We start from the raw sequence: 18183 nt of genomic DNA, 5'->3' as shown, positions 1-18183 counted from the left end.
AGTCCTCGCAGAAGCACACCTTTATCTGTTTGCTTTGAGCCATTTACTTTAAGCTTTCATGTGTAATGAGTCAGAATGTAAAGACTAATATGACTATGATCACCGTTAGCAGAGAAACCAGAGGAAGCCTCTGGGGTCTGCAATGTATACCTGCCTCTAAATGCCACCCACACGGCTTTCGGTGCCACTTTAAAGTCACTTTGAAGCTGGGAACTGCCTCAGATGCATCAAGCTGCCTTTAAAGATCTTGTTTTTTTTCTGAATTTGATCTATTAGTTTGCGTAAACTCCCAGGCTATTTTCAGACTCAGCACACATAAGCCCTTTTGGATATGGGTAGTTATTCATTTGGAAAAAAGGGGGCCATGGGGGCAATTAGAAATACTTTGAGGTTCGGCGATGACATAAGACAAAGATTTCTATCTTTAGAGAAACTGTGGCGGTCGCACATTTCTGTACATTCACAAATTACAGGGCGAGCATTCGTCCCTCAACCCACCGAATGCATTCCTTCCGAAAAGTGTCTGCTCGAGTTTCAGCCGGGGGTTTCTGTTCAGTGGAAATATGAGTGTTCTGAATGGACGACTCCTATGAAATAGAGTTTTATTCCTCTCGGATTAAATTAGCTCTACTTTGGGGCTTGAGGTATTTTTCTTTTTTGTATGAATGATGAATTCTGTGGTGGCTGTGGAACGTCGAGCTTGTTTACCCTTCCCTCCTCTTTTTTCTCCTTTTTGTTGAAATGTAGCTCGCTATGAAGTGGACTTTTTCTGCTTGATATGACAGGAGTGTCTGTGATTAGACTCCCAAGCATGATGTAAGCCACCAAAGCCATTTGTGCCAGTCCCCTCAAAGCCAAATCATATTCTAGCGTCAGAGTGTTTATATACACAAGTTTATGGAGAAACTTTTAAACAACAGTGAGTGGGTACAGACTGTTTGGGTTTTGGGTCTTTTGCTGCTCTGATGGCTGATTCGTTCTCAAATTTTGATTACACAACGTGTCAGCACATCACAATTGGCGGTCATTTTTGTCCATTTTGATGTTCAGACGAGAAAATAGGAAACACATTGAGCAATTTTGATCATACAAATTTGTATGTTGCTCTTTCTCCACCAAGGTCGTCTGTGTTAGTTTTAATGATGGCAAGAATTCATTTGTGTACTCAAGCTTTGTTTTAGCTTCCAAAAACCCTAAGACTCTCTATTTTTCTATAGTTTTACCCCCTGTAGTTAGCTCCTTGCTTTACCGTACACAGCCAATAAGTCATAAGAGTGTCAGGCCCCAATTTCAAATCCTTGAAGGCATTGAGAGTATATTTTAGAATGAATGGTGACATTACCAAAGCCATCACCTAATTACTACGTGAGCATGATGAGCTGAGATGAGCTGAGATGCAGCAGTCACCAGAGCAGACAATGAGCACATTCATCTCATGCATCTTTAATAGTCCGCTTACATTTTAGAAAAGGTGCAGCGCAGAGCCGAGGGCTTATTAAATTCTCCTGATTCAGCCGAGCAGCATAATGGCTGCTGGGGGACGACTGCAAATAGGTTTTTATTTCTGTCTGCTGAATGTAAATGGGTCTCTTAAAGATATTTTCAGACATACCAAGCATGCCTGACACTTCTCCAATCCTCCAGAGCAAAGGTGGAGAAATTAAACATATTTACTCAAGTGCTAAAGTTAATTGCACTGTTATACAGTTTCATCGTTTATTAAATTTCATATTTTACAGACAAATATTAAATCTGTTTACATATAATTGGGTGTCTTGTAAGTTTTTAAATTCAGTGATTGATTTTGCAATAAATATATTTATTCACCTATCCGTTTTCTGAGGCAACAAGTTTAGAAGAGAAACCCGGACATCCTTCCCCAGCAACACACTCCAAATCTTTCAGGGCATCCCAAGGCGCTACCAGGCCAGGGAGGATACATAATCCCTCAAGTGAGTTTGGGGTCTTTTCTATCACACCTGGTTAACTTTATCTTAAAGTAGTTTTAAAAGCTCTACATCAACATACCACCTACTCTGCACAAATTTATGTAACTTACAGAATCAGTTTCTGTCAAAATTTAAGTCACTATGAAGTATCAAGTGGATACAAAAAGATAAAGCATTTCCTGAAATATTTTAAACTGAATTGACATATTACTCTTGACTCATATCACTTTTTGAGCAAACAGGATGAGTCAAATTCTCAGCTTCATGAGTTCTCACGACTGTGGTTTGTTCAGATATTTTTAGAAAAAGACGCATTTTGCAAATTTTGGCGTTAAAAAAAGAAACTCAGTCGCTTCAGAATTCGTCCCTAATCAGCTTTCTCGGCTCCCCTAACTCGAAGCCCAGCCTCGGACAAAAATATAACGACTAAAGCAGACAAAAGCTATGAGAAGCTAGCAAAGTGTTTCAAGAACCTCTTCACTTATATTTTAAGGCGATGACAACCAAGTAGGAAGAACAGTAAACGTCAAGTGTTTTCAGGATTTAGAAAACTGCAAAAAAACCTTCAGAAAGATGATTCAGACTGTGCAGCAGATGTGTACTGTTCTACTGTGCAGCCAAAGTACATAAATATGCGAAAGATGGTTTGTGCATTCTTGCTACAACAATCAGCATCATAAAATTGCAAAAGGACATTTAAACAAGCCTGATGCATTTTGCAGTCACGTTCTGCAGACTGATGAAGTTCAAACAGACTTTTTTACTGTGATGACCTTTAATTCTTTTAAAGGAACAACTCCTGTAGATTTAGTCAGCAGCGTGAATCAGAACAATTCTTTCTTCATCCCTCAGCCATCCCAATTGGTCATGACTTGGGCTTATGTTGCAATGACAGTGGGAACATTTACGAAGATTGGATTCAGATGAAAGCTACAAAATTCTGGAGGCAAATGTCAACCCGTCCATAAAAAGTTCAAGATTACAAGAAGAGGCTTTCAACAAAAAGACACCCGTTCTAAAGTCCCTCAGTGAAAACTAGAGAAACACAAGCTGATAGTTTTTGGCAGTTAATAGGACATATAATATTAAGAGCTCAGTTACTCCCCTGCAGAGATGCACACAGACAGCTGAGAACACGTGGTTATTGTTAATCAACATGGAGGACGTGCTCCATACATACATTACAGATAAACATTTCAAAGAAGGTGCATTCTTCTCCTAAAGGCTGGACAATGTCTATATCCAAATGTGGTTATAGTTTTAATTGCACTAATGCAAACAGTGATGGACTAATAGTGATTTCATGAAGCTTGTCTTTAAATTCAGCCTTCATTCTAGTTTATTTCAAAAAGTTCCTGAATGACTGGTCAGAGTTTAGTGGCCTAACAAACAAACACTCTTGAAAAAGGTCAGGTACTGGACTGAAAATGGGTGAAAAAGCTGCCTGCATTCAAACAAAACCTTTTGAAAGTCCTTCAGAATAACTTATGGAACTGATTAAGATCAATTTAGAAGATCACAGCAAGTCTGGGTCACTGGAAGCCAAATATAGAACAATGGGAATGGCTCAAGACTTTAGCACAGGACTGCACAGTATTGCATAACCAAGTGAAGTTGAGCGCTTTTTTACAATTACTTTTTTTACTATTATTTACGTGTTGCTAAAGTATTTATTTTAAAGACGTTTTTTTTATCACTTGGAGTTTTTTCTCTCTCTCTTTCTGGTGCATCAACAGAACTTTGTCCCTCATTTCTTTCAACTGCAGATCAAATTTGATGTGTGTGCAAAATGTGATTGCATGACCAAAGAGAAAATTCTTTTTAACACCGAAAGCGCCAACTCTTATTACTTTTCTGTTCACGCAGAGGTCATTAAAAAGGCGCGGTGAAACACTTCGATGATCAGGGTTAGACCCCCTCCCTGAGTGGCAGCTCTATGGCAAACCCACACACAAGGCAGGCAGGGAGTAGTGGTAGTCCTGGTGGTAGGGGGCGACTTGTCGTAAAAGTCAGTGTCACGGTCGCTCCGCCCTCACATCATCAGTCGGGTACACTCACCCAACGATGACAGTGAGCAGCCTGTGATGTGGTTCTCAGGCCTGTTTATTCTTTGGAAACCCACTAAAAGTAGAACTGGATGGTAAGGCTCACCAAGCGGGGCCAGTGCTATTATAGGAGCACTTTGGGTTGAGTTTTGATCTGGTGGGTTTGTAAATAGGGCCCTGCCTTGCTGCGGGGCACCACTTTTTGGCTACATTGTTGAGTGTGACCTGAAGGAAACTTTTTGATATTCGTGCTGATTTGCAACCTGGAACAAAACGTAAATCCAAAATTAATATAACGTGTGGCATACGGGCTTGTATATCCTACGAGGATGTCAGTGTGCAGTTTTCATAATGTTGATGATGATGGACAAAGAACTTCACAATGTACCCCTGTGCTGCTTTTCTTCATGTTGCTGAAGGACAGATTGCATTTCTTCTTCCTTTATTTACCCCTGAAACTCAGTATAACTTTTAAATCTAAATGAGTCCCATAAATACGTCAACTCCCCCATTTTTTTTCAGTTGTGGTTTTTAGTGTGAGCTATAATCATTTCTCATCTTTCTTTGTCTCTGTCTGTTTGTGAGTATCGACACACACACACACAAATGCACAGTGTTTCTTCTTTTCTGGCGAGAGCTTCTGATGCAAGGACGGCAATCTGTAATCTGTAGTAATTGTATGTTGCAGAAAAACATTTTTCCGCTGTGGTAATCGCTGCAATATGTGCAGTTGTGTTGCCAAAGTGACAGCACCACCACCCCCTACTGACACACACACACACACAAGCAATCCTGACTCAGTCTGACTTTGGCAAAAACGTCCTGCGAAAATTTTGCTGAATGCACCTTCAGGATGGCAGAGGGACAGACGGAGACTGTGACAAAAGCATGTAGTAATGTGACTGAAACACCTGTGGTGCTGTTTTACTGCGTTCACTTTCTGCAAAACGTTTTACAGTTCCTGTCAGTGACAGTTTAACTGCCATGCAGCCACTGTGCCAGAGCCCAGCTGCCACTCACAGATCAGCAGTCGAATCTTTCACAGAAGCCACATCAACTTACTTCTCTCTGCCCGTTTTTAACTGCAAGCACAAACTGCAAACAGGTGATGATATTAACCTGATTCTAATCCTCTCAAAATTAAGCTGTCCTGCAGATTTTGGGTCTTACTTCAACTCATTTAAAATTGTAGCCACATTAAATGCGAGGGATGTAGTGGTCTGTGGCTGAACCGTCGATGCATTTCTATCAAACCATCGTCTACCATTTCGTCACTCTCACTCTTCGCTCTGTTGGACTGTGGCGCAGCTTTATGAGGTCATTGCCACTGAGAGAGCAAACTGTTGCGTGTGATAAAGAAGACGGCGTATTTCACATTTCTCCACCTTAGCAAATAACGTCTTCTGCCCTCCGTCACTGGATCTCAGCAAGTGAAATCATGACCTACTGCGTCATCACTCGTTTGCCAAACAGTGCCCCAAAATAATGTCAGCTCAGTTGGGCTGTGTAACCACACACACCTTAGTAAAAGGACAAGTAATGCTCAGAGACATTTATAGATACACAGCACAGACACCAAGATTGCAACCAGACTGTGTGCAAACCTTTTCCTCTCTGGGCTGCTACTCTGACTGCTGAAGTCATCCAACCTCCCTGCAGTTGAACTTCCCTGTGTGTCTAATGGAGCCTCTGTGTCAGATCAAACAGCTCCCTCTGACGTGGAGAGGAGACAGATCGCAGAGCTGGAAGCCGTTCAGTCTGACAGCCCGAACACGTTTGACTGGCAACGCAGCCTGTGTCTACTCTTCCATCGCTTAAGATCCTACACAAATATAGTAGCACCACCAGAGAGAGGGAAGAGGGGGAGAAGTGCAGGGAGAGAGGGGGCTAAAGGAGCTTGTCAGCTCTGAAAATAAGTTGTGAGGCGTCCCCTCTCACACAAAGGCAAAGCCCCACAGCTCAAACTTCTCTCAAAATGAAATCGCATGTGAGCTGAATATTAGGAAGTGTGCATGGCTTCCAGCAACCACCAGGCCATTATAGCCAAGCCTGCAAACCACATTTTCACCAGCAGACAATGGCTCTTTGTGCGTGTTGTGTGGCTGTCCCCGCTTGATGGAAGCCCTACATGTTTAAAACTTGTATTTGATTAAAATTGATGAAGAGGAAGTGTCACTTTTAAAATCTGGTTAATTTGTGGCAGACATTTTAGGCGGGGCGAGCAGGACAGTCTGCCCTCATTTAGCACCACGACGGGGGAGATCTTTGATGTGGCTGCGCATGGAATGCTGTTGTTCATTCCTCTCTGCAACAAAAGCCACATGTTTTTACTTTTTGAGACTAGTTCCTGTTACTTTGAACTGTTGGAGGAGCACGGTGAGGTATGCAATACGTGACGTGAACGGCACTAGTGCTAAACCAGCGAAATACAAGTCGGCTAACGGGGCAGGCGGCCAAATGTATTCTCTCTTGGCTGCACTGTGTATTCAAATGGTTTTAAGAGGGAAATCACCTCAGTTAACACTGTTCTTTGTTCAAATATGACACCACTGCTCACATGCATTCAACCATAACCTCACGAGAACACACCAGTACAAACATGCTTCTAACTCTTTGGCTATTTTCGCTCGTTTTTGGTTTCTTCAGCTCGTCTCATGGGGTCATCTCAGGTTCTGTCAACTGAAAAATGAACTTCAAAGCGGCCTCAAATATTATTTTGCATTTATTTCCCTCTTCGGAGGGTCACCCTCATAAGCTCGCTGCAGAGTTCAAGCAGATTGGAGCCCAGACATGGGTTCCTGACAAGTGTCCATGCCACTTTCCTCTGCAGACGTGAGACAACTCTTGGAAAGCCGTCAACTGGCCCTCTGGGTTTCGCATCATGAGGAAACAAGGGCGTGGCGGCTCTCAGTCTGCAAGCCAAGGAGCTCAGGAAAGCACTTAAACACATAATATTGTCACACCTCATAAACCAAACGTTTTGATCAGTAAGTGACTGTTAATCACTCCAATTGATTACAAAATTACTCAAAAGCAATTAATCATCTTAATACACCAATTTTTATAATTTTTGCAGTTGTACTATGTCACATTGTGTGTTGTGCTTTTGGATTTGAATCCCAGTTTAAGATTAAGCAAACCCAATTGGAGGCAAAGTTGGTTTAATTGTAATCTAGGAAACATTTTGTGCGTCTGCAGTGACCGAATGTTTCCTCTCATCATCTCCGTTGGTAATCAGCTGTGACGTTGCCCGTGTACAGTAAGCTCTGCGGCCACGTGGAGCACACACGGTAATGCAGGATTTTCCTCTCTTTGACTCACAGCCTGAGGCGTCCACCGAGGCTCAGACTTTAATCCTCTGATTGCTGTGTTTAGGCCGGGCAAGTCGCTGCTCCACGTCAAGAAGGCCACAGCTAACGACGAGCTAATGACACAGCGATGACAAGGAGCGTTTGTAAACCCAATCAGTAGCCTAGAGTCTGGCTGCCTGGTGATTAGGTCAATCAAACTCTGTACAGCCTGAATGAGCGGCTCACTGTCTGCCTCTTATGTCACCACGCTGATTAAAGGGGAAAAGTTGTGTTCAAAATCAATCTGACACACACTTTCTGCCAGGTTGGCAACATTAGCAGAACTAGCAGTCTTATTAAAGAGTTAAGACAGATTAAGAGCTCATTATGCCAAAAGGCGAAAGGCGGGCGATAGTGTTTGTGTGTCGTGTCTGCTACCAAAATATCTCATTAACCACTAAAAGAACTTTAATGAAATCTGAAAAAAAGTAATTGTTGGATGTGCAGCTACAACTGATTATCTTTTGGAGTCAACTCAATTCAAGATGGCTGCCAAAGCCAACTGACCTTCAAAAGCGCACAAATGGCTCAAATTTGGTGTGATAGCAGATGAGACTGATCCTTGTTGATATTCAGAGCGCTAACAGATTGCATAAGATCTTTAATAACATTTTGCCATTAAATAATCTAGAGTCTCTTGTCTGTTAGCAAAATATCTCATAAACCACTGGACAGGTTCAATTCACTGCTCAATTCACAATGGCCACCACAGCCAGGTCTCCTTAGAAAACACAAACCTGACTGTAATTCAGTGAGTTCTGCAGGTATTGTGCAAATTTCTGGTATGGTAGTTGCTGAGAGTCATTCACATTCTTTGAGACTGTGAGACAGGTTTTTTCCAAGGTTTGACCAAATGGCTACCCTTTGTTCTCAACATAAGGCATGATGCATTTCTTTAAGGGTTTCTAGGCCTTTAAATTTTGATACGTGCAGCAATCTAATGCTTGAACTTCTATATCCATATTGCAGAAAAAGGTCAAAAATGACTTCTAAAGGTGCATGATCCATTTGAATTTTGTGCACAAGGTTACAACATACAAGGAAATGCTCAGTCCTGTCAGCATTGCTCAGTTGTTTAATAAGCATGGGACACTTTATGAAATCACAAAACCAGTGAAGTCCTCTGCCGTTAAGTCACCATGTGGGTAATTCTCCTGGACTACGGCATCAGAAGACCATATGTTAGTCCTGACCAGCTATTATAATGAGGTCAGATAGCATTTAGAGGGGGGAAACGTCACAGTCGCCATGATGACGTATGCTTCTCCTCTCTTACTCAGCACTGGGAAAAACTCAGACGTGTGTGTGCGCATGTATGTGCATTCAGACATCATAACGTTTCCTGTGCTCGTGATCGTCCATGAGAGCAGCAGACAGAGTGACCTCGCTGCAGACAGACTATGGAGAAGAGGTGGAGGGCCCACTTCTGCTGCACAGCTGAGGGGGAATCCCTGGCTCGGTGTTTCTTACTGAACCAATACAGAAGTGAGCAGCTGCACAAAACGTATGAGCTCTGAAGTTTACTTTAGGGCAAAGCCTGCTACAGATCTTTCTCTAAAACTCTACATGCAGTCGTGGGGCGTAGCATAATTGTGAAACAGACCAATGCAGAATTTGCATTTGAGGAGGAAGTAGATTTGAATTGAATTAGCTAAATAAAAACTGTGTATTCAGGGGAGTGTGTGGGGAGGAGTGTGACTTCCTGTAACCGTGCATTTAAAATGCTGCATCTGGCCGCAAAATATACCATGACACGTAGATTAAAATAAAATGTCATATTTGAATTTGATTAATGTCTTTTTTCCAATTCTCAGCAGCAAATTAAATATTTCTCACAATTTCACACTGAATCTCCGAGTCATAACATAAATGACAATGATAAAATTCGCTACAGAAGAAAGTACAATTAGGTGGCCCATTACCGATACAGTTCCCCCCAATGAGCAGTCGAAGTGAGAACTAAAATCCCATTTTTGAAATGCTGCCTCCACAAAAATCAATTCCCTGTGGTTAAAATTGTGTTTTGAAGGGAGGGGGGGAAAGCAACCCAAAAAACATGTTTTATAGCAGCAACAACAATTAGCTGTTTGTAAACAAGTTGAGAGAAAAAAAAAATCTGGGAATATGGAAAAAAATAGAGAATCAGAAAACATCTCATAGCCTGCAGCATCTCACATCCTATAATTATCTGCATTTTTTCTCCTCCGTAATTAAGTTTTTTTTTTTTATTCTTTATTGCTTATGGGAAGAGGGATAGGCTATAAGGAGGTTTTGAGTGTGATTAAAGTTCTTCATAATGAAGTGAAGAGTCAGTCTGGAGGATGGAGTTTTGTCTGTGAAAAACAAACTTTTGATGGTGACAGCGTGAGTTCTGCTGGGCCTCAGATCTTCGCTAAACTTTCACACATGATAAAGTCAGACCCTCCTGTCTTTAATCTCATTTGAGAGAAAATAAATTTAAAAAATAAAAGCAGCTGCTGTCCGTTGATCTGTTTCTGAACATGTGGGATCCCCATAAGTTAAAGTCATTTTATGTGCTGAGGACCAGGCCCATGCCCGCCCATTAAAGTAATTTGTGGCTAAGGATGCAACTGTAATGTTAAAAACAAAAGTGCATGCAGCAATCGAGGCTGGGCTTTTTGCTTTCTGCTTTTTCTCCTTGCAGCAACAGAAAACGGGCTAATGTTACAGGGAGGGGTCTAAACAAAAAGTTTGTTTTTATTTTGAATCAAGATCCTGAAAAAAACCCCTCAAACATTTAAAAAAAACTTTAAATTATTTGTCTTTTTAATATTATTTACTGGAAATTATAATGTTTAATACGCAACCTTCTTTCTAATAGCTGATTTTAGGTTAATAATCTATTGATTTACTGAAAATAATCATTGTGTTTTTTATTACCAGCTAAAAAGCTGTAAGGCCGGGTTGTGGATTAGGGCATAGGTTCAAAACTAAATTAAAAAATTAAAGAATGAATGAGCTCATGTAGAGTAGATTTGATGACTTGAATGTAAGGGTTTGTATGAAAATTCACCAGCTCACAATAAAAGCAAATTAACTTAAAAAAAATGACTTAAGAGCCTGAACCAGTGTAGGCATTTAAATTTAAAAATCAAACTAATGTTTTATGTTGTGATCATTTCCACCTCGTTATTTAATTACTCTTGTATCAATTTTTTAATTTAATTTTATTTTTTGAAGATAGTTTGTTTCAAGTTCATGGAGCCAATCATGTGTCAGGGTAAAACAAAAAAACTAATAAATAGAGGTCTTAAAAATGTGTTTCTTCAGATTAGTTTATCTGCACACAGACATCATTCTGTTTGAGAAAAAGAATTATTGTTTGGTTTCGGCGAAGTTTAAAAGTCAGGCGGATTTTTACTTCGGGAATCAGTAGTTTCCACACAAGTCATCAAGTCATAGTAAAACCATAAACATCACCTCCCTTAAACAACGATACACTACAGCCTCATTTGAGTAAAAACAAGTCATAATTTAAGAGGGATGAGCTCCTAAGAATCACAAATAAATAAGGATAAACATGTTTCAAAGTTATGCAAGCGTGCTCCATTCTAATTATCACCCATCTCTGAAGGCGAAGCAACTATAATGATTTTGCTCGTGTCTGTGTGCGTTTGTTTGCCTGTAGCGTTAGCAAAATATTTCATGAACTAGAGGGTGACTTTTAATAAAACTCTCAGAAAGAAATCATTGGATGTACATCTGCAAGTTAACCCAATTCAAAATGGCCACCACTTTGTTCTCTCTCAGTTTAAGACGATTTTACTTTAAACTCTTTCAGATGACGTGGATTCCCTTAAAGGAATGCTAGGCCTTTAATTTAACTGTTGGACATTAAATGTCTGATTTATAAACATAGATAATGTTATTGATGGTATAGAATATTATTGCTGGTTGTTGTTATTTGTAGATGATCCCTAAACCCTTGTTTCACTTCTGGTGTTGTGTTTACTTCTGTTCTCTCGTCTACACTGAAAACAAAGCTTAACACAACACCTGCTGCACATAAACACCTATATGACTGCAAATCTATCCACGTGAGTTCCTAAACTGAGGGAACCGATTCTTTCAACTTCTATTTTTAATTCAACCTGTGGCACCTGGCTGACTCTGCACAAGTCAAACTTTTAGCACAACTCTTTATTTGTCACATGCAGCACATATTTGATCCTGATTTTTTTTTTGTTTCCTCCGACTGTGACCTTGGATTCACTGATCTCAGCATGCGTGAGCTCCTGGAACCGACAGGCATGATCAAATCAGGGTTTAACACGCAGCTCTGACTCCGGATGAACTGTTAGGGGTGTTAAGGAACAGAGCCTTCTTTCTGCCAGCTTCCACCAACATCAGCCTCAGATCACATACAGTCCTCCTCAGTAGATGCTGCTCCAGGAGAATTATTCTCCTCCTCGGAAACTGTTTGTTGTAAGAAGCTGCTCAGCCTTTTGGACCACGTTTCAGAGAAACCCTTATAAAACAAATTTATATTATCAGATTGGCTGCAAAGATCCTGAACCGTGTGCTCGCTTGCCGACCACCAGAAAATTGTATTTATAACAACACTTTAACCTTGACCGAAGCAGGGTTGAGGCACGGCGTTTTGAGCCAAAAGTGTGCAGGGGTGGAGGCAGGTTTAGGATCAGACGACCACATAATCAGCGAGCCCCTCTCTCTGCATTACTCTACCTGGAAGCCATGGTGCTGGCAAGCCCTGAAAGTGTTTCCTCGTAAAGTCGTGTTGACAGACGGTGAAAGCGGCGAGACGGCCCAAAAAGTAAATAAGTACCTAGAAATACGTTTAATCAAGTCCAGAAGCTTCTTTATGTCCATGTGCCTTCGGAGTTTTATAAATACATATTATATTTGGCTAAATTGGAGACAGGGTCTTGCTGCTCTGTGGCTGTCATGAGTTTTCTATTATTTGCTTTCACTGTAAGATATTGAAACTCTTTATATCTGGTTACAGAACTCAGTTCTTATATCTGGGCCTCACACTCAGCAGGATTTTGAACGGACTCCAATCATGCATGTTAATTTAAGAGAACAGAGCAAAATCTTCTCCATATGACTTGTTATTAATAAATTTAGCAGAAGCAGAGCATGTGTTCTGTTAAATTTATAGCCCTTTTTTTTCCTTTGTGCTACTGCTGAAGGCCCTTTTATTTGTCAGTGACTGAGTGACGGAAATTCATTTTGATGTTTTATCCTGTGGCAACTCCTGAAGAAGGGAGCAGCCGAAAAAAAGAACAACCTCTGTCAGAGATTTATTTTGATGTCTATAAAATTCCTTCTTCTCACATGTGCGTCTTTGGCTTTTCCCCTCCCCGACACTCGCAGAACAAACCAAACTACCTTTCAGAATCTGCCAAAAGGACCAGCGGTGGTGGGGAATGGTGCGTTTTGACACACACAGAAGTTCTCGCTTTCATTCATGCAGCGCAAGAAGCCAAACGCATAAAACCAATCCCACCCTAATAAACCAAAGGCCCGTTTTCTCTGCCACAAAAGGAAACTGGCTTCTTGGAACTCAACAATAAAACGCTGGGGATGTAAAACAGCCTGCAGGGGGAACACAGAGGCCTCTCCAAGCAGATGACAAGAGGTGACAAAAACCAAACCAAGGATATAACCCACCACACGGGTCCGATCCCAGCTGCTATCCCACCTGAAGCCTAAGCTGCCAACATGCCAGAGCCAGGAAACTGTAAAGCTTCTATAATTCTGCTTCACAGGGGAATGTGTTGCTTTTTTAGGGCCTGCTCCTGTATGTTTTTTTAAATGCGTCTTTCTGATTAAACAGCGTGGGGGTTAGCAGGTGTAGCCTCATTGTGGTTATTATCAGCAAAGTGCAACAGCTTTGTGGGTCTGCATCAGATTAACAGCTCACTGACGCAAAGGTCTGCATGTCTTTTTCTGTTTCTCACATCAGTCTGTCAGACTATTAGCTTTTTCTGTTGCTCTATACTGAATTAAACGGCATGAAAAAAGCACTGTCTGTTCCCTGTGTGACTTGTGTGTCTTATATGTGTGTGTGTGTGTGTTTGTGTGTGTCTCCCTGAGCTTTAGCAGAGGACTGAGGTTTCTGAGGTGAGGCGTTCTCTAGCTTCTCACGCAAAGTGCATCTGATGTTGCACATCACATGCTTAGATGTGTTTCGCTGTGTGCTGCGAGATAAGTCAAAACATTTCAAAATGATCAAAATAACACCGACAGCGTGATGAAATTTGTATTGGGTTGATAAATTTACATTGGCATTGATGCCAGTTTTTCCTCTTCATCTCAGATCAAAATCATTTTCAGTGACTGTACATTGCGCACATTAACACCATGTTGATCTCTGCTGCATTTCCTGACTACTGAAAAGCCGAAACAGTGTTTCCATGAGCTTCATGTTGCGGTGCATTAAAGCGAGAGCGAAGAGAGGCCGATATTTAACTGTCTGCCTAGTTCTCTTTAGCTGTTTCTCTCGATTTCAGTTTAAATTTACCCTAAAAAAATTGTGGCCTTTTTGGATTGCATGTTTTTAAACTAACAGTTGGTCTATTTTGTCCCACTTTAAACTAAATGATTTTTTTGTTTGGTTTCAGTCTCCTTGGTTATGGTTGCTTTAAACGCTCGCCTCTTGTTTCCTACTAACACTGTCTCTTATCCCACCATTCGGCTAATCAGGTGCCTGCAATCGAAGCGTGTGCATGAAACCTGACATTGTTGGGACTCTGATCTGTATATGGCCCTGAGATAAAGACACACAGATCTAACATTTAAAACAAAACAAAAAAAAAAGTCAGGGCTGAGCTCTTGTCACGAGGAAATTAAAAAAGCCCGAGTATCTGTAGAAGATGTGAGAACACTTAAACATCATCTCCTGTCACTGCGGTTCCAGTGAGCATATCAGAGGATTGTTTTCATGTGAGGCGCAGATGTAGAGAGTCTGTATGTGAGGCTCCGGAGATTTTAAGATAAACTCTGCAAACAATTATGAAGTGGTAGGACTTCTCCTGTGGCTGCCTCTAATTAACACTGCTACAAGGCCTTAATTGGGGAAGGGATTTTTTTTTTTTTTTTTTTTCCCTGCTGCCTTTTAGCCGCTTGTGAACTGAAACTCCAAGCTTAAATCAACAACTCGAGTGTCAACTACTTAAACAAAGCCTCATCCAAAGGAATAATTTGAACATTTATTCTTATTAAAATCAAGTACAACTTCTGCACTTCGTCTTGTATGCAGGAGAGTCAAACTGTTTGCAAGTAAATGGCTGTCTGATTGGAATTGCCATGGTAACAAATGGTTTTTTCATTAAGCATAGCCAAGTGCACTCACCTCACCACAAAGACCAAAAGTACCTCCTGGAAGTAAAGCACTAATATGTTTTCTTTCTTCTCATTCCTCCTTGCTCTTTTATTGTATTGCCATGTTCCAGTAAAGCAGCCAGTCACATGGAGCCTCTGAGCTTGTTTTCGCACAAGGAGAGCGCCGAGTTTCACTTGATAATGAATGTCTGTGGTGAGAATCCCATTATGGCGCTACTCTATCAAGCCTACAGAAAACACAAAAGCGGGAGAGGCAGAGGCCTTTATGGGCCATATCAGTCAGCTGGATGAGGGCTACTGTGCAAACCAGATCCTCTTTTTTTTTTTTTTTTGTATCTGCCTCAGCAGATGCAGGAGTGTGCGTGTGTGTGTGTGTGTGTGTGTGTGTGAACAGAATAATTAATGCATTCTCACACTATAAAAAACAAACCCAGATTTAAATGTGGTGCTTTTTTTGTCAACATTTCAAAACAACTGGACAGAAGGTGGGATGAAGAGTGGAGGACCAGTGCTCACCTCTTAGTAGACTGCTGCTGTAGTTAAAGGAGTCAAAGATGCTGTTGGATGCCATGACAGAGAATACAGGACAACACGGAGCCCTTGCTGCAGTCAGTCTATGGGGGGTGAGAGTTTAAAAAAGAAGATTTAAACACAATAAATGAAATAGACCAGCAAAAGAAAAAGGCAAGCCTGAGAGGATAAAAACTCCTGGAGCTCTGAGACTGTTTGCAACCAAGAATCTTGGGTTTGTGACTACCACAGGAATCCCAAGCCACAAGTTTGCAGAGAGAGCAGCTGCATGTGTTAGCAGCAGCACCAGAAGACGTGGAGAGATGAGGGTCAAAGGCAGACAGAAGAGAAGAAGCAGCGTAATCAGATGCAACAACAAGGTCCCATGTCTCCAGGTGCGGAGGTGGACTCACCAGGGCCGGAGATGAAGGGGGGGAGGGCCCACCTAATGGAACCCGGGGGGGTTGGAAGCGGGCTGAATTGGAGGTTTGAGGTGGTCTTGTCTGTCACGCAGCAGGTTGATAGTCCGAGGTTAAGCTGCCAGTCTGACAGCGTGGTCTGCCACTTTTCTCTCTCTTCTTCAGTGGCCCGACTTGAGCTTCAGTGCTAGAAAAAAGGCTAAAAGCCACAGTCTTTCTGCATCCTCCTCGCCATCCTCCACACAGAGAGGCAGACACACTCCCCTCCGTGAGTGGTGGAGCTCACGTCACATGTCACATGAGGTCACCGGGCCTCTCCCTCCCACCCTCCTTCCCCTCCCTCCCTTCTTCTCCTACCGTCTTTGCTTTTTCTTTTTTCTGGCTTCGCTGTTTCGGGGTTGTACTTTCCACACTTCTTCTCTGACTTTCAGTCCTCACTCTTCATTGGTCGTCCAAGTTGTGGAAACATTTGAGTTTCGTTTGAGTTCAAACCAGGCGGCGGCCTACGCTGCTGGGGCTCGCTGAGGTTTACCGAGAGCTTTGAAACCACTGGAGAAACATTAAAATGCATTAAACCTAACACAAACACTGGGCAGAGAAAACGACAGGAACAAATCAGTGAAAGAAAAAGGAAAAAATAAGAGGTTTTGAATATGAAAACACGTCCTAACTACTGAATGACTCTGAGCATACTGCCGTTGACTTTGTGAGCATGTCCTGTGCTCGTTTTCTGTTTGTCTGACTCACTGCACATCTGTGTTTGTAAGAACCAGTGGTTTTGGGCCCGCAAAACCTCCACCCTCACTTACCACTTGATAGTATCATAATCTTAGTCTCATCAGAAGCTGCACTGCCAGTTACTCGTCCTCTCCTCCCCTTTTCCTCTAAATAGTTACCTCCAAACCCCCTTTTTTCAATATTTTCAGCTTTTCTTCAGTTATGCACGAATTTGATTCTCTGACTTTTTAAGCTGAACTTCCACAATGTAAAAACTTAATTTTGAGTGCACTTGGATGTGCTTTACGGTGTTTAAACTTCCTTATGCGTGTATTTAAGTATTTGTGGCCTGCTGTAGTCTGTCACCCTAAATGAAAGTACAAAGCGATTTAACCTGATTGTGGCTTTCACACTTTTTTTTCATTTTCAAGGTAGAATTTAAGAATGGAAAAGTTCTCACTGATGTGGCTACTTGCAGTACTTGTGCAAAATCACCCTGAGATGAGATACCGCCACCATTTTTTCCCCTTTTTTAGCGTGAAAACAAACTTATCTGACTAATTTTTTTGTGTACCAACCGTTGCTAAAGTGACTTGGGTAAATGCTTCACCTTTTGCATAAACAGTACCTAAATGTACTAGTTGTGATGCACTGGAGGAAATTAGTATAACCCCACAAAATATTATTGTGTTACACAACTGACTTACAAAAGTGAGCAACAGTTAAATTTTGATTGCAAGAGAGTTGAATTTGGAGATGGTTGGGAGGCGACGACTGCTGTGTCTCTGGTAATAATTTGAACTGTGCAATTAAAATATTGTGGTGAGCAGGGGCTCACCCCTGATAGAGATCAGGGAAGTTCCTGTGCAGACTTTTGCAGATCATCTCACTGTGTAGTGTTGTCTGCTCGACTCTTTGCAATCATGAATTCGTAAATTTCCAAATGTAACACGAGAGAAAATACAACACAAGCCATTAAACATCATGGAGCATCCATTAATCCATTTTCTTTTACCCGCTTCTCACGAGCTGGTGTCTATCTCCAGAAGTCCCTGTACGGGAGGCAGGGGACATCCTGGACAGGTTGCAAGTCCATCGCAGGGACACACACAGACAAACGAGACAAACAACCATTCACGCTCTCACTCACACCTAGGGACTATTTTGAGTTACCAGTTAACCTAACATGCATGTTTTTGGTCTGTGGGAGGAAACCAGAGAACCCGGAGTAATCCCACATGAGCACAGGGAGAACATGCAAACCTGCATGAAACAGCAAAATAAAACAAAATATAACCAGTTAACCTTACCCCAAAAGCTATTTACCACTGGTCATTGTTAAACAGTATGAATGAACAATACTTTTGAATAAATTGGTAATTTTATGGGCACTGAAAACAATAAGTCATTGCACTATATCCCAAAATATAAAGTAAAATAGTTTGTAAGGTTTTAAATTTCTCCAAAATAGCTTTTACTTAAATTTTGAGAGTTTTAAAGACATTTTTAAGCAGTCATTGAAACAGGAAATGATTCATGTTACTTAAGATTCAGAAAGAAGTTAGGGATGAGCAGAGCGAGAAACGTGCCATCAGAGACACTTTCATTTTGTTGTGTGAAACTGACAATCCCACACTTGTGTGTCTGTCTGCGTGTGTGTGTAAGTGCATAAATCCCTGGCATTTGCAAAGCTGTGATATCCACACTTCCTCTGTCCTTTCTCCTGTCTCTTAGTGACACACTGACCATGTCCGGCCACGGGACAACAGACCCAAACCACCGTCTGGTCACTCATGTGACCCAGTTGCTTTCCCTGAAAAACTGTATGTATGTGTTTAGTTGCATGGATTTTTCTGTTTTGTTT

General features: G+C 41.5%; 1 protein-coding gene across 2 annotated transcripts in view; it reads right to left on the bottom strand.

Annotated features, from left to right (window-relative positions):
* The window catches only part of runx3 (RUNX family transcription factor 3), a 45559-nt gene extending 29714 nt beyond the window's left edge, over positions 1 to 15845 (bottom strand). The window contains exons 1-2 of one of the 2 annotated variants that reach the window (XM_017416454.3): positions 15597 to 15845; positions 15190 to 15287 (exon numbers count right to left, since the gene is read on the bottom strand). In XM_017416454.3, coding sequence (XP_017271943.1) covers positions 15190 to 15244 — 55 coding nt within the window. In that variant the 5' untranslated portion in view covers positions 15245 to 15287; positions 15597 to 15845. The remainder of the gene's footprint in view (positions 1 to 15189; positions 15288 to 15596) is intronic. The other variant, XM_017416462.3, reaches the window with a different exon arrangement.
* Positions 15846 to 18183: the final 2338 nt, after the last annotated feature.

This window comes from Kryptolebias marmoratus, linkage group LG10, assembly GCF_001649575.2.
Source record: "Kryptolebias marmoratus isolate JLee-2015 linkage group LG10, ASM164957v2, whole genome shotgun sequence".
In the NCBI taxonomy this organism is placed as follows: Eukaryota; Metazoa; Chordata; class Actinopteri; order Cyprinodontiformes; family Rivulidae; genus Kryptolebias; species Kryptolebias marmoratus.
This window is presented reverse-complemented; position numbering and strand designations above follow the sequence as displayed.